This window comes from Ursus arctos, unplaced genomic scaffold (assembly GCF_023065955.2).
Source record: "Ursus arctos isolate Adak ecotype North America unplaced genomic scaffold, UrsArc2.0 scaffold_10, whole genome shotgun sequence".
NCBI classification, from domain to species: Eukaryota; Metazoa; Chordata; class Mammalia; order Carnivora; family Ursidae; genus Ursus; species Ursus arctos.
In genome coordinates this window covers 17,751,386-17,777,873 of record NW_026622764.1, presented here as the reverse complement: position 1 = coordinate 17,777,873, position 26,488 = coordinate 17,751,386, and the positions used below count along the sequence as shown (strand labels likewise).

The 26,488-nt window shown below is 37.3% G+C and overlaps 1 protein-coding gene across 1 annotated transcript in view; it reads left to right on the top strand.

Annotated features, from left to right (window-relative positions):
- The window catches only part of GPC5 (glypican 5), a 655,903-nt gene that overhangs the window by 296,150 nt on the left and 333,265 nt on the right, over positions 1 to 26,488 (top strand). The window contains exon 4 of the mRNA XM_057307720.1: positions 11,608 to 11,741. Coding sequence (XP_057163703.1) covers positions 11,608 to 11,741 — 134 coding nt within the window. The remainder of the gene's footprint in view (positions 1 to 11,607; positions 11,742 to 26,488) is intronic.

Here is a 26,488-nt window from a genome sequence, read left to right as displayed (position 1 = left end):
GCTCGGAAAGGTTGAGGTTCACACTGTAACTTCTCATGATATGCTTTTGTTTATTCTCAGTAGGAAATGGGAGGAAGCACAGAAGGCTTTGGATCAGAGAAGGAGTCTGATGGGAACTGTGCTTTAGGAAGATTAGTCTGGAAGCGGGGAGGGCAGGGTTAGATCTGAGAGTGCTGGAAAGAAAGCAAGGACGCTCTGCATTTATCCAAGGAAAGGCTAACTGAAAGCCCACTGTGGGGTGATGGAAATCCCAGTGCCGAGGGAGAAGTGAAACATAGGAGACCCGATGAAAGCAGGATAGACTTTATGTGAACATTCTAAACCTCTAGCTGATGCCATTTCTAAAGCATCTTCAAACGTTTTCAGCTTTGAAAAAGAGAAGGAATATATGATCATATTGCTTTATGCTTCTTTCTTATTTTTATCTAGTTATTACATTTAAAATATTTACTTTGATGACTTAGTATTCTTACTACCCCTTTGATAAAGGAAATAGTCAAGTTTTGATTTTATGGTTCTAGAGATATGACTTTGACTTTCAATGTCACCTTTTCTTCAGTGTGATTTCGAGTTGCTTTTCTGTCCTTCTCTGTGGTTTTTCAGCACCCCAATATGGAGGTTGCACTGGCTGCCTGGCCCTCTTCTCTTTGGTGGCAGAGCCCAGTAGTCTGTAGACTGTCAGACTGTCTAAATCAAGGGGTTTAAAATGTCACACAGCCCAATGATCATATAAGGAAAAATAAATTTTTTTCCAGAGACCGTATTGCAAAAGGTAATTGAATCACGTTTTGTTTAGTATATCCAAGTTAATATCCCATGTAGAATTCTATTCCATCCCTAAACCCTCAGGGTAGGATTCCTCTCATTTTTTCTACCAATGATTCAAGGTCTGTCTAAAAGCTTCCCTGGGGCCCCTGGTTTCCCGTGATTTTTCTCTGGGCTCCTATACAACTTATTGCTTATAACATTCTTGTGACACATAACTTACACCCTCTTGAGATATTGTTTATATTGTATTGAGGTTAACTTTATATATTTATCAATTTGTTTCATCATGGGAAATTCTACCTTCCTAACTAGATTATAAACTACTAGAAGGTAAGAATTTAGAGGTTTGGCAAACTCTGTTCTAATTCTAGTTCCAGTTTTTATTTTATTTTTTTTGATGATCCTTCAGAGTTAAGAGAAGGATACCCCACATTTAGAGGTTTTGTTTTTTTTTTTAACAAAATCGGCTTAGCTGAATTAAATGTGTCCATTTGATCAATGTCATGATATGGACAGAGCTTATAAGTGATTTTCTTAAAGCCAGATTATACATTATCATCTAAAAACCACAATTACCAGTTGCTCTAGTAAATCATCAGCCTGCCAACTGCCCCCAGTGGTGTGGCCAGCCTCCCCGGATGCTCTCAGCTGCCACCACACTCCATATACTCCCATGTCATTAAATAGGTGTTCTGATTGCCTGGATTAATCCCATTATGCTTTGCTCCTCTGTTGACATCAGTGACCATCAGGAATTCAAGACCTGATTCTCCAAGATCTAGACCAACCTGCATATCTGATAATCTGACTTTACTTCTGATCACTCTACTTTCCCAAACTCATCAGTGGTGCAATATCTGCACCATTTTTGTTGTTGTTGTTGTTGTTGTTGTCGTTGGCCTTTATTTCTCTCCTTGTGCAATCTATAATCTGTGATGTAGCATCTCCAATGGATGGGAACACAACTATAATAAGTCCTGGATAATCGGAGTGCAGAAGTAAAGGCATTCTGAATTCAGGTTATTTGTTTAAACTACATGTCTCCCTGGCACATTGAAAAATGTCTCACTTGCCTTTCAATCGAAGAATCTTGGATCAAATTGTCTGAGTCATGGTCTCTACCAGTAAACAAGCAATCATGTTGTAATAGGTACTGTCCTAAAACAGAACAAAACAAAACAAAAACAAAAGCAGAACCTCACTTGACCCCATGTCCTCTTTAGGTTTTGCCCCATAAATCTGCTCTCCTTGACTACAAAATTCCATGAAAGATTTGTATACTTTCAGCCTCTGCTTTCCTTTTTTAAATTGAGGTATAAGTGACATATAACATTATATTAGTCTCAGGTGTGCAATGTAATAGTTTGATACTTATATATGTTGTGAAATGACCACCACAATAATTCTAATGAACATCTGTCACCACACATCATTACAAACTTTTTTTTCTTGGAATGAGAACCTTTTAAGATCTACTCTCTCAGCAACTTTCAAATATGCAATACAGTATTAACTATAGTCACCCGACTGTAGCTTACATCCCCATGCCTTACTTATAACTGGAAATTTAGAGCTTTTGACAGTCTCTGCTTTCTTATTTCCTTTCACCTCCTGTACCCCAATTCCTATTCTCTCTGCCACACTTCACAGAAACCACACTTTTCACAAGTGATCAATGGTCTTTTTCTCAGAAGGTATAGGGTCAGTTTTCATCCTCATTTCATGTGGGCTGTCAGTCACTTTGCACTCATTTGATAATTTCCTCTTTTTATTTTTTTGAAAGGTTTTCTTTAGAGAGAGTGTGTGTGTGAAACAGAGAAAGTGAGAGCAGGGCTGGGAGGGAAAGACAGAGGGAGGGAGAGAGAGAATCCCAGGCGGACTTCCTGCTGAGTCCGAAGCCCCACAACATGGGGCTCGATCCCACGACCCTGAGATCATGACCTGGGCTGAACCCAAGAGTTGGACACTCAGCTGACTGAGCCACCCAGGCACTCATATCGTTTCCTCTTTTTAAAAAACATTCACTTAATTGTATTTTGAGGATGCCCACACTCCATTCACGTGGAATTTCCTCTTCTCTCAAAACTTCTTTTCAGAATCTTTTTCAATTTCTCTTTCTCTCCTCCTGTGAATGCTGGGGTACCTCAGGTATCAGTCTTCTGTGCTCTTCTCCATCTGTATTCATCCTAAGAACATGCAGTCGACAAGCACGTTCATGTATCTTGCCTGACCTCACCCTTGAGTTTTCAGCTCCAATAGCTAGTTTCACATATCTAACTATTTGTCACTTTGGCTTACAAGTTGGATTTTTTTCTAAGAGTCCTGAGCTAAATGATTTTGAATGGACCCATTCAGTAAATTTAATTAGTGATTATGAATCAGATTGAAATGCAGATGCTCCCTCTGGTGGTTTAATTTACAGGTGTTCAAAAACAGCAATGCAGAATTAGGATCCCACTTACAGCAAACTGGGGGTTGAGGAAGGGGGGGTGGAGGATGGGGTAACTGGGTGATGGGCATTAAGGAGGGCACATGAGGCGATGAGCACTGGGTATTATACGCAACTAATGAATCATTGAACACTACATCAAAAACTAATGATGTACTGTATGTTAGCTAATTGAATTTAAATAGTTTAAAAAATGATCCCACTTACAAGATCTTAGAAATGTTATTCTGCTTTACCCTGTCCTACTTCTCCTCCCCTTCCTCTTCCTTCCTCTTCTCTTTCAATTTTAAATATAAAATGAGTCAGAGTGGCAATATTTGTGATAATATCTACTGAAATCTGTATGGGGAAACAACTTCTAGAAAATTGGAAGGAGAGACAGGAGAAGCCAACCACTCAAGGCCAACCATTCTTTGGGAAAAGGGCCTTCTTCACTCTTTGCTGGCTATAGAGTAAACATCTCTCTCCTCTTACAAAGTGGAGACAGTAGGTGTTTTCTACCTTGTCAGCTATAACATTATTTTATTTGCTTTTTCCCAGGAACTGGGCACCTTGTACAAACTTAGAATTCTCCTTATTGATAACTTATATTTAAAAGTACTGCTTTATAGAGTCTTAATAATTTATAACTTACTATAAATATTCCTTGTTGTAATACTGGAATGTACTAGTGTTTTAAAATTGATATTATGGTTATAACTTTTATATCTTTTCTACAGCTGACTGCTAGAATTATTTATACCTTGAACTTCAAAGTAGCATGCATGTTATTTAAATGGTGATTGTTCCATAGTTATAGGGTATGATATTCTATAATCACTTATTTTTTCATGTCCATTAATACAAACTTAGCAAAATCTTTTATAATAATATACTATCACCATGGCATAATTCTAATCCTCAAGACATTGATATTTCTCACCTAAAGTAACGTTGAATGGGAAAACATCTGACTTACCAATGGAAATTGTCAGAAAAATAGAATATATTTTATAAATGACTCCTTTAAGGTCAAATTTCTTGAAATTCATTTCTGATCATATGATTTGACTATATTATTACTCTTGTTTAATTAATATGGTTTAATTATTATTTGTTTAATTAAATTTATTCAAAATTTTATCAACATTAATTCAGCATGTTTTTATATGTTCATTGAAGTATATGATACATTATATTGAAGAATATACTAGGAACATGTTTTGAGTGGAATCTACCTGATTCAAAGATTGAGTTCATAAATTATGTTATAATGTAGGGGGACACTATCATATGTATCTATAGGATGAAAAGATATATACCTTTGTCAAAATATAATGATACATGAAGGAAATTCATTGATAACATAAGGAAAATTAAACAAGATTTTTATGTTTTTATGTTTTAAGATTTTTACCTATCTGTGTCCTCCTTTTATTACTTGCATGTAATTATAATCATTTCATTACAGGCATCAAAGCAGATATAAGCAACAATAAAGACTTTGATGGTCACAACAATTTGCACAATTGTTAAAAGATATGTCATTTAGTCAAGCCTGATTTTGGTGTTGTATTATTTATGGTTCTCCGGAGAAATATATATATATGGAGAGATTTATTATGAGGAATTGGCACATGTGATTATGGAGGCTGGGAAGTCCCACGATCTGCTGTCTGCAGTGTGGAGACCAAGGAAGGCCAGTGGCATTTAATTCAGTCTGAGTCTGAAGGCCTGAGAACCAGGGAATCTGATGGTGTGAATCCCATTCTGAGGGCAGGAGAAGAGGAGATGACATGTCCCAGTTTACTCCATGAGGCAGGGAAAAAGATATGAATTCCTCCTTCCTCTGTCTTTCGTTCTACCCAGGCCCTCAGTAGATGGTATGATGCCCACACACATTGGGGAAGGCTGTCCTTCCACTGACTCAAATGTTAATCTCATCTGGAAGTATGGCCACAGACACACCCAGAAATATGTGGAATCTTGGCATCCTGTGGCCTGTCAAGGTGACACACACAAATAATCATCACAGACATTCAATATGCAGTTATAATATCATGATTAAAACCAATCTTGATCAATTGCATCCAACATGGAAAGCACAGAAGGTGATATTAAATTTTGGTAACTTTTTAAAGTTATTTGCAATGCCAAAATAACATTTATTCACTGAAGTATTTTAATATGCAATTTTAAAAGTATATGGATTAGAAAATTTTTGATATCAACCATGGATTTCAAGTGCGAACACAGATCACTAGCAATATGAAAAGCCTTTTTATATTGAAAACAAATCTCTTTTTGAAGGAAATACTGAGTATTCATAAAATGCAAGAATATTTAATATATTGTCAGTTGTGATATTTGTAATGAAATCTGACAGAACTTTGCTTTTCTCATTCTGTTAATCAGGTATTTGATCAAACCAAAATTATTTTGCTGTAGTAGTCTTTAGTTCAGGAAGCTATTGACTATTCTTTACAATGTCATCTGGACTTTTGCGGAAGAGAGGAAAAATCTTACGTGACTGTATCACAAAGTTGGAATTTGGGGGTTGCATCAAGGGAGGACTTCTTTTTCATAAATTCAATTATCCTAAAATCAGGTCAGAAATAAAATTGTCTAATATCCTTGCAATTCTTTCTTTCTCCCCACCTCCATGAGTTTGCTGGAACCTTAAAGGGAATGACTGCCATGTTTCCCTCATCCATTTCCACATGCAAAGGAAAAATGGGCGTCTCTGGTCTATTTGTAGATCTAGATCATTTTCAGTCTGAATTATTTTATTCACATAGGACCCTTAGGAACCAGGGCTTGTAGAGTATGAATTCCTCACAGTAGGTAAGATGTGAGTAACAAGACCGCTAGTTAGTATAAAGAAGGGATTGTTGATTCAATAGCCATAGATAGACTCACCCACTAACTAGATGCAATCTTGGCAAAGTTATATTCCTGCTTTGGGCTTCAGTTCTCTCACCTCTAGATTAAGGTAGGTTGCCTTCTAAATGACTGCCAGCTCTGTTAGTAGTAGAGTCCTCCCTCCCAGCCTCCCTCTCCTCTTTCCTTTCCTCCTTCTTTTTCATCCCTTTATGCCTTCCTTCTCTTCTTCCTCCTTTCCAGTCCCTCTTCCTTCTCTTCCCCCCCCCCCCCCCCGCTATATTATCAGAGTTGTTTTTCTGTTGCTAAAAGACTTTTCTTTCTGACCTTCTTGGCATTCTATATCCATTTTGTCATTTCATCCATTTTCACGGTTTTAACTTTTGGTCCTACGCAGGTGATTCTACTCATTAACTTTCTTTTTCTCTCCAGTCCTTCATTTAGAACTACCTTTTAGAATTACCTCCCATTCAAAGTTTTAAATGAGAATTTATCTCCTGTTCTAAGGAACGGATAAACCAAAATGATACACTTATTCTACCTTCTAACTTCTACGCATGGGTGATTGGATCTGTTGTCACCCTGATTAACAGATTCAAAACTGCTAACAGCTTTAATTCTTCTTTTTTGCCTCTTATAGTGATGGAGCAGCCATCTCTGCCTCATCCTCTGAACCGCTTGCTTAGTAAACACTCACAGTACCTCCACATTCTTGCTTTTCAATTGGTAATATTCTTAACATTTTTTCTCTTCTATTATTATTATTATTATTATTATTAACATTTTAGAAGACCATTGCAAAAAAAATGGAGGCTCTGCTTATGGGAATCAAATGAAAATGAGCAACCAGTGTAAGTTGCTCTTTGAAAAACTTTTCGAGGGCACCTGGGTGGCTCAGTTGGTTGATCATCTGCCTTCTGCCCAGTTCATGATCTCAGGGTCCTGGAATCAAGTCCCGCATCGGGCTCCCTGCTCAGCGAGGAGTCTGCTTCTCCTTCTCCCTCTATACCCCACCCCACCCCGGCTTGCACTCTCTCTCGCTCACTCTCTTGAATAAATAAATAAAATCAGGAAGCCAGAGAAGGAGCTTAAAAGCAAGAGTAGGCCAGCATTAAGGAGGAAAAAAAAATTTTTTTTTCCTGAGACACTTCAGACTGATGGCAGGGGAGGATGGTAGAGAGAGGGAGGAGAGAATCAGGAGGAGATGGCAGTGTAAGTTGAAGATGAAAAATAGAGTACGTGTGAAGAACTTTTCAATAGCCAGAAGGTATTGAAATGGGCCACCCAAATCAGCTCAGCCCAGGGGAGGTAAGGTGACAGGCTAATGTGCTAGTAATAGTTCGCTTTCCATTCCCTTTGAATAAGGTGTGAAGTTGAGCTCCCGGGATAGCAAGTCAACAAATAGACGGGTTTTGAAACTTATTTGAATTTGTGGGAATTTGGTATATATGCCTGTACCTTTGATAATCATCAAAGATGACTTATGAGTCTATGGCTTGTACATTTTCTTTTGTATTTGTAAAAAAAAAATAAACAATTACAAAAATGATAATGGGACTAAAGATCTTGTGAGGCTAGAATTTTCAGGTTTCCATCTGCCTGTCTAGGAAATGTTCGAGAGCAGATATGGTCTTAAGTCCAGCATGGGAGAGTCAGGGTGAAATAAGATTTCCCTTAACTTAGAACTACAAAGTGATTTGATTTTCTCCAGTTTCAAGGATGAGAAAACGGAGATTCCTCGAAGTTTCATGACTTGTCTAGAGCTCTGTGGCTAATCACATCGGATCATGATAGCAGTCTGTTTCTCTCTTTCTGTGCTCCTTGATTTAAAATATTCTGCGGTTTCACTAAACAATCTTAGTCAGTATTCCTATCACCAACTTCTATTGTCTTCCCTTGGTTTTTGTTACTAGGAGTTGTTGACAATGAAGATTCTTTTTTTCCATTAAAAAATATTTTAGCACTTTGTGCTAATAATTCCTTACACTCCACTATCACTATTTTTCAGCTTCCTGGAAATTCGCTTTGAGCCTTTTAACACCCTGGCCTTACACTTCTTTAACTTCCCACTTTCAGTCATTTGCCAAGCCCTGTTGATTTTTTTAAAAAATAGACTTTATTTTTTAGAGCAGTTTCAGGTTCACGTCGAAACTGAGCAGAAGGCATCAGATGCCCCGCATGTTCCCTGCCCTCACTCAGGCATGGCCTACCCCATTCTCGACATCCCCTATCAGAGTCAGACGTCTGTTGGAATTGATGAACCTCAGCTGCCACATCATTAGCAGCCAGAGTCTGTAGCTTACATCAGGATTCGCTCTTGGTGTTGTATATTCCAGAGGTTTGGACAGCTTAATAGTGACATGGATCCACCATTACAGTATAATACACAGTAGTTCCCCCGTCCCAAACATCCTCTGTACTCTGCCTCCTTATCCCTATATTCCCTTTGACCTCTGACAACCACTAATAATTTTCCTGCCTCCATAGTTTTGCCTTTTCTAGAATGTCATATACTTGGAATCATACAGCTTGTAGCCTTTTCAGATGGGCTTCTTCTACTTAGTAAAATGCATTTCCTCCACATCTTTTCATGGCCTCATAGCGCTTTTCTTTTTATTTTTTTTTTAAGATTTATTTATTTGAGAAAGAGAGGGGGGAGAAAGAGAGTGGAGGGACAGAGGGAGAAGAAGGGAGAATCTCAGGCCGACTCCCTGCTGAGCACGGAGCCCGATGTGGGGCTCGATCCCACAACCCTGAGATCATGACCTGAGCCGAAACCAAGAATCATACGCTTAACCGACTGAGCTGCCCAGGCACCCCTCATTTCTTTTCAGTGCTGAATAATATTGCACTGTCTGGATGGACCACAGTTTTACCCATTCACCTACTAAAGGACATCTTGGTTGCTTCCACGTTTCGGCGATTCTGAATAAACTGCTGTAAGCATCCATGTGCAGGTTTTTGTGTGGATAAAAATTTTCAATTCCTTTGGATGATTTTAGTTTTGTGAGAAACCGCTAAACTGTCTTCCAAACTGTCTGCACCATTCTTTGTTCCCACGAGCCATGAATGACCGTTCTTGTTGCTCGACATCTCCCACACCGTTTGGTGGTGTCAGTGTTCTGCATTTGGCCTTGTTGATTGTACTTGTGTCTGTAATTCACGAATCTTTCTCTTCATGAACACTGTCACTACTAACGTTCAAAATCATCCCCCCCCCACCCAGGACTACTTCAGGAGGCTCTTAACAATTTAACTGCCTTTACTAGATCTACCTCCCCAGCCCAACTTGGACAATGCCGCTGGATTCATTGACTAAAGATCAACTCTAGTATTCTACTTTTCCGTTCGAAAGTCATCAGAGGCTTTTGTCTAATAAATAAAACTGAACTTGGCATTGAAAATGCTCCAAGGTCTATCTCTAGCCTACCCTTCAAACATAATTTCCTTTTACTATTATGCTTTATGATCCTGTCTTTCAAGGCAAACTACCCTCCCCCCCCTTTTCTGTGTCAGCCTCGTGTTTTCTTGCGTCTACCTCCTGGTGGGTTTTTCCTTTGTCTTTCATCATTATTTTTTGTTGTAACAATGTGATACATCAAATCACTTTCCATACTATTGTCTCGCTCTCCAGCATGCCTCTTAGACCTGTTTCTTCCTTCCTCTGCCATGACTTTGGGCTCCAGCTTTGCTCCACTGTTCTACAAAGGACCATCTTTGGTCTCCCACTCTCCACACTGCTGTCATGGTAATTTTTCTCTTGTGGAAATCGTAAGCTACCATTTTCCTGCTTGAAAGCATTTCCTGCTCTCCATTTGCCAGAGCAAGTTCTTTGGCTTGGTTTTCAGGTCAAATCATGGCATTTTTATGTCTCACCTCTTGCTCTACCATTTTCTTTCATTGTGCATTTTTTGTTCTCTGCCAACATGTTAAGCTGTACATCTCTTTGCTTTTCTACTCTCTCCTAAAATTTCTCCCTGCTTTGTCTACCTGACAGACTCTTAGTTTATGCTTTACCTTGTTCTTTAGACATGACCTCCTGAAGCTTTTCCCTGATCACCCCAAGCAGAGTGAAGCTATCCATTTTCTAAGTGTTTCAGTGTTACTTCTAGCTATTTCTGTGGTTGCTGGTGTCTTGTTGTATTACAATTACTGTTTTACATGTCTGAATTTTATCTTCACTGCGTGCAAAGGCCACACCTGATTCATGTTTGTATCTCTAGCATCGAAAAGAATAGGGAGCAGTAAATATTTGTATATTTGTAATTTGGCTGATTTGAAATCAACTTCAACCTGTTCATACTCCAAGCTTCATCCCAGTGGAGTGGTCTTTCTCACGATGGTCTTTCCTAGTGTCACTCTTCACCCTCCTTCAGGTGTCTGCAACACTGTGTTAATCCCTCTCTTTTCACACACATACAACTTGCATTTTGATGTTTGACGATATTTTTTTTTTCTTTCTTCCAAAATTGTCAGCTCCTTTAGGAGAAAATTCAGTTTCTCATCTTTTATCTCTTCTAACCTTTAATACATGTTCTTTGCAAATAGTAGAAGCAAAATAAATATGCATTCAATAAGCAACTTAGTGCATGATTTCTTTAATGCTCATTGCATGGAAAATCAAAGAAATTGATAACTTTAAGGGAACTTTCGAATAATTTACTATGTCTTCATCTTACATCTAAAGGAGTCATTTAAAGATGTTCTGCTACTGTCTTCAAGATCTCAGTGCTTAAGATGGAAAAAAAAAATTGGACAAGAACCAAATTCTCCTGATCCCTAAGCAATGCTTTTATATATTTGCAATTATACTACTCTACCTCTTTAAGTGTATAAGGTTTCATGTGAGCTTTTTCTTATGCTTTACATGGTAATATGTCCAATTTATTACTTAATTTTTCAATGATAATTATGTAAATTTTACAAAGATCTTTGCTAGATAAGTTTTTCATGATTTTTCATTTGGATAATTATTTAAAAAACAACTATACTAACACTCTCAAAATATAGGAAGAAGATATAGAACTATTACAAAATAAGATCTTCACGCAAACGTTCATTATACCTTAAGAAAACCACTCTTAGAACTCATTTAGAAACAGACTGCATATTCAATAGCAAATTATTTCATTTGAAATATCAGTACAATTATGTGATTGTCATAAATTGAATATAAAACATAAATATTATCTATTTTGGTTAAGTAGTCTTATTTATATAAGCAGGCAAGTTTATTAATATAGTTCTCTGACTCATTCTGCATATATATTTTCTTCATGTACTTTATACACGTATTCATGCAAAGGATATCAATATGCATAGCATCAATTTATCATGACTGCCATTTTATACAGATAATTTAATTCCCCCTCTGGAAAACTGACATATTTTTTTAAACATTTTGTGTCTTAAAATTTACTGTTGAGATATAAGTAAGAATGTGCCATTGTTTTGGACTCTATGAAACATTACATTCTCAGGTAGGATGGAGGATGGTTTCTAACTGTCTTTTAATATTTTCTCTTTGAAAGGTCAATAAGATTTGTGGCCGTCCAATCAGAGCACCTACACAAAGCCCCCGTTGTTCTTTCGATGGAAGCAAAGAGAAGCATGGGATCAAGATCTCTCCTAGAAACGATGAAGAGACACTTGCCAACAGAAGAAAGTAAGACATTTGTTTTACAACCAGAAAGAGAAGAGAAAGTAAGCCATTAATTTTCAACAGAATAGAATGTATTCAATTAAGTAGAACAAAATATGCTATTGAAGAAAAAAAAAGATCACCATTAATTACTTTTAAAATTCAGCGGTTACTCCTATTCAACTAATTAGGCATGTAAATGCAGCTTGTGAGACCAATAAAACTTCCTGTGATAAGAGACACTTGCTATAATACAATATGGCAGGCAATAGGCATACGTGGTCGTTGTGCACTGAAAATATGGCTAGTGTACCGTGTTGTACAGCAGATCTCTAGGACTTACTCATCTTGCTTCACTGAAACTTTATGCCCATTAATTAATACCTCCTCATGTCCTTCTCCCTGTGACCAACAATACCGTATTGGATCCTTTAAATTTTAAGAGGGTAGATCTTACCACAATAAAATTTTTTAAAAGTTTAAAATATGGCTAGTGTGACTGAGGATTGAATTTTTAATTTTAATTAATTTTAGTCTTAATTCTACATGTAGCTACTGTATCGGGTGATGAACACAGAGTATTCGCATAAATGTTGCAATCAGGATTACTGTATGCCAAGCATCTGTTAGAAAATGGTTGGATAAGAAGTTGTTTCTATACCTTTTATCTGGAATGCTGAAAATGGCTATCTATTGATTCAAAATGAGTGGCTTGCTTCTATAACTCACATTTCTACCGTTATTCCCATCATTGTTTCACATGTTAAATTAAAGCCTTCGTTAATATCTCTTTGCTTGATAATTGACAGTCAAACTGAAAAACTCTTAAAACTGAAGGAAACTATTATTTTATTTATTTTTGCATTCTATTGACCAGTGTATGTCCTGGCAAATACTAGATTCTCAGTGGGTGTTTTTGAATTGAGTTGAAATTCAGAATTTTTAAAAATATATATATATAGACAACTTTTATTTATTTATTTATTTTTATAAAAATTTTTTATTATGTTGTGTTAGTCACCATACAGTACATCTCAAGTTTTTGATGTAAAGTTCCATGATTCATTACTTGCATATAACACCCAGTGCACCATGCAATACGTGCCCTCCTTACTACCCATCACCAGCCTAATATTCAGAATTCTATATCCATTTAATTCAAGTAGCTATTTCTAATAATACCTTATGGCAAACTCAGTATGTTACATTGCTTTACTCTCTATAATGTAAAATCTGTCTTTCCTTTTGGGACAGTGCTCCTAATTGCCTCATTCTCTTCTCAGATAGACTATAATTTGGAATAAAGATCTGGGCTATTGCTGGCTATTTGCTGCAGCTCAAAAGAATTAGCACTTTGTTTGCATGCAAAGTAGCTGTTCTTTTTTTTTTTTTTTTCTAAACATCTATAGTGATCAGCAGTCTTTTCTTGTATTTGAGAAATTAAGTGCTTAGACTAGCTTATAGCATACAGTGGCTAGGTATAGAGTAGAGTGGTTCTTATAATAAAATCTAGCTGAGGAAGATCTTAAGTCCTTAAAGGTCATGTCTGTTTCACCACCAGAGCCATTCAGTTGTTCAAAAGACAAAACAAAACCCAACACAAGTGAAATGTCTCAGGAATAATGAAGGATTCATATGAATTAGCTAGTTTTATAAGTATCTGTCCAGCCACTGAATAGATCTCCTTGTCACCAATCTTGCAAACTCATGCATTTCTCTGTCCCTAATCAGCTAGCCACCATTAGTCATTGCCCATGAACCAGAGCAGGTCTATCCTAGGCCAGTCTCACACCACACGAAGTCAACAACCAGAGGTGTTACACATGAGCCTGCTTATGCAGTTTATTTCTACACGTTTTTTTATTGCCACTCCTGAATGGAATTTAATTGCTATGGCCATGCACTTCTGCTTAATACTTACATATTGTGCAGACCTATCCATAAGCTACTCCTGAATTTTATTTATCTCTCCATATCCATAAACTAGGCCTGAATTTTATTTATCCTTCATCACTGGTAATTCCCCATGAGGTCATGCATTTCAAACGAAATAGCTGGGGAAATGTAGCAGAGTAGGTGCTGAGTGAGCTTGAGATACTTTCTGTGCATCTTGTGTTTTTTCCACCCACTTGAGACTGACTTTCAATAGGTCACTTCCCCTTGATGATATATTGGTTCTTTATAGGCCTGATCTCATAGTGTGCAGATCAATAGCAGTTAGATCATCATGGGTATCTCAGGTTGCAGTGTCACTTGCTAGCTCACGGTCAGGTGTGTAATTTCTATCAGATCCCAGTTGCCAACTCACCAACCCAACCAACCAACCAAACAAAAAAAGTGTTTAGCAAAAGCAGGAATGACTTTAGTCCAAAATCCCTGATGTCTATATTATTCTTCTTCTAATGGGACTTTCCAGAATCTCTGTAGAGCATCTTCATTTGCCACTGGTACTTCAGGGACCATTGAGTGGATGAGCTGGGTCATCTGGACTGAACATCAGAACAGTTTGCAAGTTGCCAACCTACAGCCTTTTCTTTCTCATGCAAAAGTTCCTTGGTGCTACTTTATAAATGGGTTGTACCAACATACTCAAGTGTGTGTCATATTTTTTCTAATGTGCAAAGGGACCCAAAAAGTTTTGTGTCTCTTCCTGAGTGCTAGGTTATCATAAGACAGAAATTGGCCTTTTACATTAGAATATCCCAATAAGATCCAGACTACTAGACATTTTAGAAACCCTGCTGAATTGTCAGGGCCTTGAAATGTCAATATTTTTCCCCACCAGAGACATGCACATGTCTACTAAGGCAACTAGGTTGATGTGATCAATATTATCAGCATGGTGTCCTGTAGGATGTCCAAATGATCAAGGCTTCTGTCTGTCATGGAGTGGGAGAATTGCCCTGAGGTCTAGCAGTGAAGATGTTCTTATTAGCTGAAAGTGAAATATTCCTAATTATCCTTACTAATTGGTAAAGAGATAGAAGCATTTGCCAAATTGTTAGTTAGATAGCAGGTGGCAGTACGTATTTTGATTTGCTCTCGCAGATACCACATACAAAGGAGGAGAGGATATAATTGGAGTCACCCTCTGACTCAGGTTATGATAATCCAAACGTTCTCCAAGCCCACCTCTGTGTGCACAGAGCAGCCAAGCAAATGAGGTGATATTGAATAGACAGAGTCAGACAAAGATATGCTTATAATACTATAGCTGGCTAGTTTTCTGAACTCCATTCTAATGGTTGGTCTGTTGATCTGATTGGATTTTCTATGTGCACAATCTTGTGGTTCACTGGTAGAACCATTCTAGCAAGAAGCTTGCTGTACCTTCTAAAATTTGTATGGTCTATGCACTTGTCTGCTTTCTTAGGATGTAGCCCAGGAAACTCTTGCTCGTATTCACAAGGAGAATTCTTGAGTATCTGTGGTGTCTTAGAGTTAGAGGCAAGTTATATGCCCATTACAAGAAAAATGGAAAAATAAAATATATTACTTTGGAACATTATGAGTCTCAGAAGGAAAGAATGTATTTTCATGCATCAAAATATATCATTGTGATTAAAGAGAAAAAAGTATTAAACAGAATGAAGAGAGTGTAATACCATTTTTATAAATTAAAAACAAAGATACAGAAATCAGTATGTATTTTTCAAGGAAAGCATATGGCAAAGTACTTATATTAAATATATTAAGAATGGGTATTTATTAATAAAATTCGATTTCAAAAGTTATGATAGTATGCCAGGGATTGTGGAGTATGCTTAGCTCTCTGTATCTCAGAAAATATGTGTATGTTTGTCTGGGCATACACATAAATAAACATACATATATACACTGTTATTTTAAACTTTAGGTGAAAAGTGTTTTCTTAAATCCTATTTTTATAATAAAACATAGTTAAAACTCCTTTAGTCAAAATTTTCATGAGAGCTAATGATACTCAATTTTTAAATAACCTTTTTTTGCCACTTCATATGCACACTTTTTCATTATGATGTGTAGTATAGTGATTATCCAGATAGAGATAAAATGTAATTTGCTGAAGAGTTTTTGACTTGGGACTTCCTGCTGTAACTCATTAATTAGAACAAAATGAAAGTTTATTGTAAAATAAAAAAATAGATAAGGAAAAAATGAATTTCCCATCAGGCCATCCAAATCAATGACAAAATCATTGACCACTATTTTGTGCAATTCATAAAAAAGTAAAGTTCAAAAATTTAACATCTTCTGAGTTAGTTTTTATAAATTAGCAATGTATCCACAGCAGGTTTTCTTAGGTTTTCTTTATTTACCTTGGGCAATTCCCATGAGAATATTTATACCAGAAAGTACTATCTGTAAATTTAAACCAATTTAAAACTATTAAAGGAAAGCTATGGAACAACAACACAAAACACACCGATTTCTATAAATATAATTGCTCTAGTAGCTGAAAAATAGAAATTGTAAAATGCATCAGTTGTTTTGCCAGTGAAAATGGAGATAAACACTGTTCTATGTTTAACAATTTAAAATACATTTTTACATATAAATAAGTCATAGTCTTTTAAAATTATATTGGCATCATTTACTTTATAGGGCGCCTGGGTGGCGAGGTCAATTAAGCCTCTGATTCTTGAGTCTGCCTCAGGTCATGATCTCAGGGTTGTGAGATCAAGCCCTGAGTTGTGCTCTGTGCTCAGTGGGGAGTCTACTTGGGATTCTCTCTCCCTCTGCCCCCCACTCATGCTCTCTCTCTCTCTCTCCTTCTAAAACTAACTAAATAAATCTTTAGACTCAGTTTCTTTAATGGTATATCTTATTTCAAAAATAGTTATTTAAAGTTAGTTTATTTATCTATTTAGTTTAGTAATCTCTACACCCAATGTGGGGCTCAAACTCACAACACCAAGATCAAGAGTCTCATGCTTTTCTGACTGAGCCAGCCAGGTGCCCCAAAATTTGTTGTTTAAATATACAAATTTTTTGTTTAAAATTATATTAGATTTATGGCACCCTGACCTAAAAAAATATTTTCTGTTGTTTGTAACAATTTAATTTATATAGTTTTCCATTTTTCAAGCAATTCTTTGGAGGTTGTGTTAAAATAACTATTGTTGACTTATAAAGAATTTGACCGGTTAGCTTTTTTTAAAGTTCCCCAACACTATTTATTAAATGATGATTACTTTTTTGTTTTTCAGTTGGGATGTTTAGTCAATTTTTTTAAAGATTAATTTATTTTAGATAGAGAACACGTTCACACTCGTGCACAGGAGTTGGAGGAGAGGCAGAGGGAGTGGGAGAGAGAGAATGTCAAGCAGGCTCCCCAGTGAGCATGGAACCTGACAAGGGGTTCAGTCCCATGACCGGAGAGATCATGACCTGAACTAAAATCAAGAGTTGGGTACTCAGCTGACTGAGCCACTCAGGTGCCCCAGTCAGTTTTTTATAGGAATATATAGTGTCCTTTATTAAAATAAAGATTGTATTTTTTAAGTAATCTCTACACCCAACGTGGGACTCAAACTTACAACCTCGAGATCGAGAGCCCCACGCTCTACTGACTGAGCCAGCTGGATGTCCCAGTGATATATAGTATCCTGAAGTAGTTTAAAGCTACCATCTTGTTCTTTTTTTTTTCTTTTTAACCCATGTTCTTTATTCTTCTTATTATTACTTTTTTAAATTTATTTACTTAGAGAAAGAGAGAACACTGTGAGCAAGCAGGGGCAGGGGCCAGGGGAGATGGAGAGAATCTCAAGCAGACTCCTCGCTGAGCCGGAAGCTTGACATGGGGCTTGATCTCAGAACCCTGAGATTATGACTCCAGCAGAAATCAAGAGTCAGACACTTAAGCAACTGAGTCCCCAGATGCCCCATGTTCTTTATTCTTTAGTTCTCTTTTCTTCCCTTCTTTTGACTTTAACAGGTATTTAATTTTTAAAAAAATCTCCATGGCTTTTTTTTTTTTTAAAGATTTTATTTATTTATTTGAGAGAGAGAGTGTGCGAGCTGCACCAGCATCCATGAGTTGGACGAGGGGCAGAGGGACAACTGACTCCCGCTGCTCAGGACCCTGGGATCATGATCTGAGCTAAAGTCAGATGCTTAACCAGCTGAGCCACCCAGGTGCCCCTTCATGGCTTTTTGTATTTGCCTTTCCTTATTATTCTAATGGTTACCATAGAGATCACAATGTGCCTTTTTAATTTTTACTATCTGCTTTAAATTAGAACTTTTACCACTTCATTGAACAATATAAGAACCTTGAAAGTTTCACTCCATTACCCTTTTCCTATCTTCCCTTACCCTATTCCTAACCAATATCTTACCTCTAACAACATTTAAACAGCTTCCGAGATATTATTGTTATTGTTGTTTTTAAATAGTCAATATTTACTTGTAATAACTCTTATCTTATTCTTTCTGGTGCTTTTGTTTTTTGTTTTTGTTTTTTTTTGAAGTTCCGTGTGTCCATCTAGAATCATTTTGCTTTATTTAGCCTTAGTATATTTTTCCTTACCTGTTACTGGTGATAAATTCATCTTTTGTTTGAACACATCTTCATTTTTGAAGAATATTGTTACTAGGTCCAGAATTCTAGGTTGTTGCCAGCTACCATTTTTAAAAATATAAATGTCCCTAATTAAGTTCATGACATGGCATTGTAAGTCGTATGTGAGGTTTAGTGGAAACGTTTCATAGGAAAGTTAGCTACACTGGTGGCTCCTGCTGGGGCCGGGCTCACGTCCCTTTACCTGGCCATTTTATCTGTCTCCCGGCTGCTGTCTCCTGGTTGCTGGTAAAGCACAGCTGCCCTCTACTCTGGGGAATTGCACTCAACAAATTGGAGCCATCTATATTCATTATCTATTGCTACTTAACAAGTCATTCCAAACTGTAGTAGCTTAAAGCAACAACAGCCATTTATTATGCAATTTTCTGTGGGTTGGGAATTTGGGAGCTGCTTGGCTGTGGGGTTTTGTTTTGACTCAAGGTTTCTTTTTGGCTATGGTCTGTTAGGGTGATGGCTCTCAAGGTCAGGTGAGGCTGCAATCCTCTGAAGGCTCGAGCAGGACCAGATATCATCTTCCAAGACGGCACAGTCACAGTGCTGCTGGCAAGAGGCCTCACGTTCTCGTCACAATGACTTCTCCTTGAGTTTTCTCACAGCTCTGTAGCTGGCTTTCCTCAGGGCAAATAATCTGAGAGAGAAAGGCAGAAGCTGCAGTGTTTTTCTGACCTAGCCTTGAAGTCCCCACTGTCATTTCTGCAGTATCCTACAGGTTACACGGGTCAGTTCTGTTCCATGTGGAAGAGAACTACACGCCATCTCATCCACCTGAAAGAGGGGGTTAACCTCCCACCTTCCTCACCCCCTTGGCAGAGGCTCATAAGCAATGCCCAGTGGACACCGGGGGATCGAATGCTTGCCCTTACTCAGTGTGATGGGTCCAGATGTGTGACGCAGTCCATGTGTGCAGTCTGGCTGCAGCTGAGACCACATCCTGACGTACCTCCTTCCTGCCCACTCTATCCTACTTCCCTCACTACCTGTCTCTTAAGAGCACTACCTCAATGGGATGGATTGTCTGCATCCAAATTCCTGTCTCACGAACTGCTTCTAGGGAGTTTGACTCAGAGATGTATGAAAAAGCACCTACAACAGATGCAAAATAAATGCAAACTAAGGCAGAAGTATAGTATCTGATCCTAAATACAGATATTTCTCTATGAATTCCCAAGTTCGGAACCCCTTTGTCCGTTTTCTTTCTCCCCCTTCCTCCTTTGTATTCATTTCAAAGGAGAACCCTTGTGTTTAATACCTTGTCTTTTCCTCGCTCTATTTCTAACATTTGAAGAAGGCCATCCATATCTGTCCTTGACTCTGAGGGTTGTGCTAGGCCTGAAGTATAGAGTATGTCAGTCTTTTAGCATGGAAAGAGGAAAGGGAAACCATAGCATTGGATTCTTTTGATGTTATTTTGGAGACGTGATTGCACTTGTTCAATATCCCCGTTTTTTGTTTATGTAGAATGCCAGCTAATTTGAGACTTTGAGTTATTGACACATACCAGTTACAGAGGTCTCCAAAAGTTGAGAAACTCAAGGAAGAGCTACTATTCCTTTAAGCATCCAGAAAAGCATCACTATGTTGTCTTTGGGGGCAGAAACCAAATCAGCACAGCTGTAAAGGACACTGCACTTCTGTAGCTGTCTAAACCAGCCCAGGCAGAGTGATTTCCCTGTGGCAGTTCCTGCTTTCTGCTTGATTTCTTGAAGTTAGCTGGTAAGAATAAGCTATTAGCAAGCTTAAATCGGTGATAATTAGCGGTACATTATTATTTCAAAGTGGTGTGGCTGTGCCAATTAAGCGGGTAATTAGGAAAACCCCAGGACAATAAATTAAGACAGAGTCTCAACACCAGTGCCCCATCTGTTCTCCAGCAAGCATTCCAATTAGCCAAACCTCCCATTTAAGAATGTGCCAATTATGGGGATTGGCTGCATGCATGGCTGTGCATTGGGGTAATAGGGACTGTCCTAGATGCTTAGTAAAAATAAAATATTTTTGATATAGCAGAGGATTTTGATGTGAAGGTGGGGAGAGGAGAATTTTTGGAAACACTGGATTTTTTAATGTTTGAGACAAAGTATAATTTAAATTGTTTTATGAGTTTTTGTTTTTCTCAATTGTCTCTTCAGAACTTAATGGAATATTGTATCATCAGGCCGCTCCATGTTATTCTAATGTGTTTATTAAATCTTGATTTGAGTAGGACTTTCACAACTTGAACATTCACAATTTTATTTATTGAGAATGGGAACTAAAAAGGACACTTGAAATTGCTTAGTTGGAGGAAAGGAATGAGTCAGGGCACGTTCTGTTTCAGGATGTGTCTATCCTTGAAAGCAAATTAAATTTTACCCTTTTCATTGCAAAAGAACACAGTGAAGTGACTAAAATAATTAATTAAGCATAGGAGAAACTTTTAAACATAATCTGAATGAAGGACACTTGATATTATTTAGGATTATTGCCCAGATAGCTGGAATAGGTTCATATGCATAGGATCAGTTGGTTTAAAGTACATGAATTTATACCTGCATAGTCAAACCTTATTTAGCCAATACTTTATTAGTGAAACCAAAATTAGTTAATGTTTAAAAATTCTTGATGTGTGTGTTTGGGTGTATGTGTTTATATGGTCAAATCAGTATTGACATACCGGGCTTAATGATGAATTGTGTGTATATAAACTCGGTGGATGAAAATATCCGTATGTCAAGAAAAAGTCAACTCGGAGAAAAATTTAATATCACTTATAGGACTGGAGAAAGCAATTTCCACTCTATTTCCTAAACGGAAGTTAGTACTTCTTTGAGGTGCCATTATTATTTATTACCTGTAAGTTTAATTTACTAAAATAAAAGTCATGTTCCCTTCAATGAGAACATTTCTGGTTAATTTAAAACAGTGCTTGGTGAGTGCTAGGAGCGAGGGCACCCAGGGCAGGGCAGGGCAGGCCAAGGCAAGGCTTTGGGTAGGGGGCAAGAGGCCAGGCCAGAGCAGGGCTGAGGAAACGGGAGCTCCCAGGCAGACCAGCGTCAAGACCTACATGAATAATGAAAAGCAGGACCCTAGGGGGTCAAAAACCAGGCACACAGGAAGAAGGAATGCCAGAAGGCAGAACAAACATATGGCAAAAGTTTAGGCTAGTGGTGCTTAACCTTTGCGGGTCACGTATCCCACTGAGAATCTGATAAAAACTTCCCAGAAAAAGAAAGTTCATAAACAAATACAGGCAAAATTTTGTTATATTGAAAAGCAGTTTGCTCCAGCTAAAACTTATATTAAAAATAAGGCCTTGAAAAATGAGATTTGCTCTTACTTTCTAGATGTTCATGGAGAATTAGTGACTATTTCATGACATACCTGAAACAAAATCCAAACAAGGAATGATTAAGCTAACATTGAGCAGTATTTGTACTGAAAGGTATGGACTAGAAGTGGAAACTGTGGTTGGTCTTGGACGTGGCTATGTGTACACGTTTGGTATCTAACAGATACTCTCTTTGTCGAGATGGCAGCAAGTCTTGAAAATTATAGAAAGCAGATTTGTGTAGCCATCACTGGCTGCAGTTAGAACTCTTGTAACTTGTTTGCTCAGATGACGGTAGTTTTATATCAAGGAGTGTGAGATTTATTCTAAGCTCTTGAAAGTTACACTGATGGCCCACAATGCTTTGGTCCTCAAGTTAATTTGCAACATCGGTAATATTGAGGCTCTCAACATTAAGACAGTGTGAGTAGAAATAAGTCTCCTCAAATTTCTCACTACAAGAAGAATAAAAAAATACACATATTTTTTCTTAGCCATAGGAAGAATGACCTTCCAATTCAACCATTTTTTTCCAAACGGATTCTCCAAAAACCCATTTCCCAGTAGCAGCTTTGCCAAATGAGCTAGAAGCTTTTCAGTAGCGTTTAGAATTGTGACTGTAGGGTTATCCCATTGATATGGCTCAACATATCCCCCAACTAAGAAAACCAAACTGTGAGTGAAATTCTCCCTGGCTAATATACCTGAGAATATGTTTTCTTTTTTTTTTTTTCCTCCTTACAAAAAAGTGAATCTTCTATCCTTTTTCATCTGGAAAGTCGGTAAACATAGGCAGAGTTAAAAAAAAAAAAAAACCCTTCCAATTCAGCTTCCTTTTTTTTTTTTTTCCACTCAATTTTTGGAGAGGTAAGAAAGATTTAAAGTCATGTAATACTGAAATTGATGATTTTTGTAGGAGTGTATGAAAACGATTTCAGAATTTTTAGCAGAATCTGTGCAGCCTAAATCAGGATGATAAGTGAGGCTTATTTCTTTTACTAGAGTAGCCCATGTAATTGTATGTAGAAGCATTGCGGTGCTCAGTCTCTAGCAAGAGTACCATGCACTTTCTTCCACTTGGTTTTGCACAGCAAAAACCAGTTCCATCAGTTTAAATCTGTTAATGGCATTCTAAGAGTCTAAATGATGCACGTAAATAATATGGGAAAACGGGGAACAGGATATCTATATTTTTATCCCATTGCATGTTTAAGGGAAATGACAGGTTCCTCAAAATAGGAGAAATGTGTTTCTGGGGTGGATTATATCATTTGATGGAGACACTGTTTTTTTCTTTATTTTGTTTTGTTTTTGTTTTTGTTTTCCATCTGCACTCCCAGACACGAATGTGTATCAACCATTTCCAGGACATATCATGATCTCCAGGGCTGTATGTGGAAACTTTTACTTGGAAGTGCAACTGAATGAAAGTTCAAAGGTTGTTTCAGGATGATTCTTTTTTATTTGGGTCCCTACTATAGACTTTCAGATCCAGGTTTCTTCTCAAAAATATGCTTCATTCTGTTTGATGACTTTGAAGATCAGCAGGTCTAAGGTGCTTCCTTGGCTGTGTCGGTTTCACTGTCTTCAGCAAGAATCCCATTAGACATGCACACTGTGACTTCGGAGTCCCACAAATTAAGTAAACTCAAAGGATTTATAATCTTCATTGTATCTGCTTTGTCTACATTTTCCAATGTAAGCTAAGCCTTATATAAACAAACAGCTGTATGAATGGTCGTGAGGGAAGGAAGTATGATTATAATTCCCATCACATGAACAATATTTTAGGTGTCATACTTGAGCAACGGTAATTTTATACATCACTCAGCTTTGGTCAGTAATATTCTGTGCCACCCAAACTAAAACCTGGGTTACATGTAACATTCAAGAGCAATTTCTTTCTAGAAAAAATGAGAATTACCAGAATAATAGGAATAAAATTGAAGACAAAAATAATTCATTTTCTCTGAACCCTTTTAATTTTAGATTTTCTGACCCTAAAGCCCATCAGAGTTCAGGAACGCAAGTATCTGCACTGAGAGACATATGGTAACTGAAGATGTAAGCAAGAACAATTTGTACCAGAAGTATATTGTCTGTCAATCAGATAAGTTGGTGGATAGCAGTGACCAGGAGTATAGGATTAAAATCACAAAATGAAAAAAAAAATAATAAAAACCCAGAAGAAGGAATGAGGAAGAAGCCCATTTATTGGCAGACTATTAAAGGGAAAGGTTTTTTTATTAGTTTTCTGCTCATGCTGAGAGAGGAAAATGTTGTCAGAATATGTTCTCATATTCTCTAAGTCATGGAGTTTATAGTTAAAATGTTAGTAACCATAGAAAATATTTTACTGCAAAAGAGTAACATTCAACAGTGACCTAAAATGCTGAATCTCAAGGTACTATACTCAATAATGATTCTTAGTATTAAGAAAGTATACTAGAATCGTTAGATTTGCAAACATCTTTTGATTTGAACTTATTGGTCTTGACCTAATCATGTCCTAGATGTTTCTCTTCTGTTGAAAAAGCAATAGCATGCTTTCTGAAACCAGTAGAACTGAACAAATAATTGCATATTTTTATTAAAATGAACAAAAATCATGAGGTAGGAGAAATGATGTCTCATCTCTTTTGGGCTGGATGCTCAAATGTGTTTAAATATTAGACCTGTGGTCTTGTGTTTATTTTTATAAATGAGTTAAGATCTTTGTTTAAAGTCCTTTTTAATGGAGAACAGTCAGTGCTTTTTGAGGTACATTTTTACAGTATGGGAAAATGAGAGGAGAGTTTTGAAGACCTAGTTTTGACATCAGGTTTAAATCACTCTTTTTAAAGGCGGATGCTTTCAGAAAGGGTGCTTTTTTACTGGGACATTATATGGCAGTGTGTTGGGTTTGGAGCATTACTGAAAAGTGAGAAATAGAAGTGTCTATACTAATTGCATAGATGGCTATGAATGTCCAGCTCAGAACTAGTGTAAAATCACCACCACAGAGTGTTAAACATAGAGCGCATGTCAAAAAGAATCCTCTGCAGAGAGTATCTGAGGATATTAGCTTATTTCCAGAGCTCCTTTCCATTTCTTCTTCCCATTTCTTCCCTTGGTACTCCCCCCCAACCTACTGCCCATCTTAACCCCTTCCATTTGTTGGGAAAGCACAGTAAATCTTCTAAGGAAGGGAAATCATGTCGTGTGAACAAGAGGACTTCCTATGAGGGGAAAAAAAAAACCCTGGAATCATTTAGTTAGGAAAAAAAAAAAATCCTTCTCTCCTGAGAATGGTGTGGATCCTTTAGTCAGAGCCTCTATAATGAACAGCGGGTTCAAGAGGGGTTCAGAGAGCACACTGTATGAGTTACTCTTTTAGGAAAATTAGGTGTTTTTTTTTTTTTTTTTGGTTGTTTTTAAGCAAATACAAGTGCAATGTGCTTGTAGCGCATCTGTATTTGTGATGAGTGGTGCCACCGTTTCTCCGATTCATATTCACCCTTTCCACCCATCTCTCCATGTGTCGCCAAGTCTGTGGAAAGGGGCCAGGAAACTAGATTTCAGTCCTCCCTCTAGCCAATCCGACTGTATAAATTTAATTACTTCCAAGCATTTAACAGCAAGAACTGTTATTGCTGTAGCACAGTAATCTAAATATTTTTCTATTTCGAAGATTATAAAAATATTTTGTCCAATAGAATGACTTAGTTGAGAATAAAATAAGCTTATTAAATACAGATTCAGAAATGCAAGAGAAAATAGTTCTTGTCTGGAAACGTGTAATTATAGATTTCCTCTGCTGAGCGGAAGACTGACATTTTAAATGTCTACTGTTTGACAACTGTGGTCAGACATCTCTACAGGGTTGAGCCTGCTCATTAGTGCCACATTAACTTTAACTTTGCCTCAGGCCATTAACTAGCAAACTGCACATTTGACCTTTGTTCGACAGATATTTTCAAACAGCATGGGAGGCACTGCTTTTAATTTGGGTTCTGTATTATTTGTGGACTGACTTTAGAGGTAAAAAAAAAAAATCAATACGTGTCATTAAATAAAGGAGCGTGTAGTCTGAACCATTCCTCAGAGAAAAGTTCCATTTGAAAATAAGATTCTTCTCCAATACTTTTCCAGATAATTAGTTTTGGTCAAAATTAGAAATCATCTCTTTCACATTGTGTTCAATGGGAAAAAAGGAGAGAAAGTGACAGTTTGTGAATGTTTTAAAATTGAAACAAATTCCTGCTAGATAAAGATATAAGATCTAGAGGCGTGCCTGTTGAATATAGCTCTGTGTTCAGCGACATCTAATGAAATGAAATGCAAAATCAAATGTAAAATCAGGGCCATATGCTTAAGTGAAAACAACTCCCTAGGAGATCAGCAAAGTTGAAACATGTGGTTGCCACTCTTTAAGCCAGACGTGTGAGGAACATATCAGCCTTATTAATTAAAATGTAAATTAGTTAATGGACTATTTTGATAGATTACGGTGCAGTTGCTGTATTCAGATTATGGAATATTATACAGCTATATCAAAAAAAGTAAGACCAAGATTTAGTCCTCTGAAATGGGTTCATGATATATTGTCAAGTGGGAAAAGCCAAGTGCACATACGTGTACCTAGCTTGGTTCCAGTTTTGTTAAAACAAATTGCTACTACGTCTCTCTTTGTCTCTGTCCGTCAGTGTTTGGTTACTGTTAGGGTGCACAGAGAGGAACTGAAGAAAGCACACCAGGCAGCTACCGTGGGTTTCCTCAGAAAGGAGGGGGGGACACACTGTGGAGGCACAGATACTAACTTGTTCTTCGTGTGTCTTTTATTTATTGCACTGTTTATGAAAAGCTATGTTATTTTTATCATTAAAAATGACTAAAGTCAATTACAGTGGTCCAACCAAT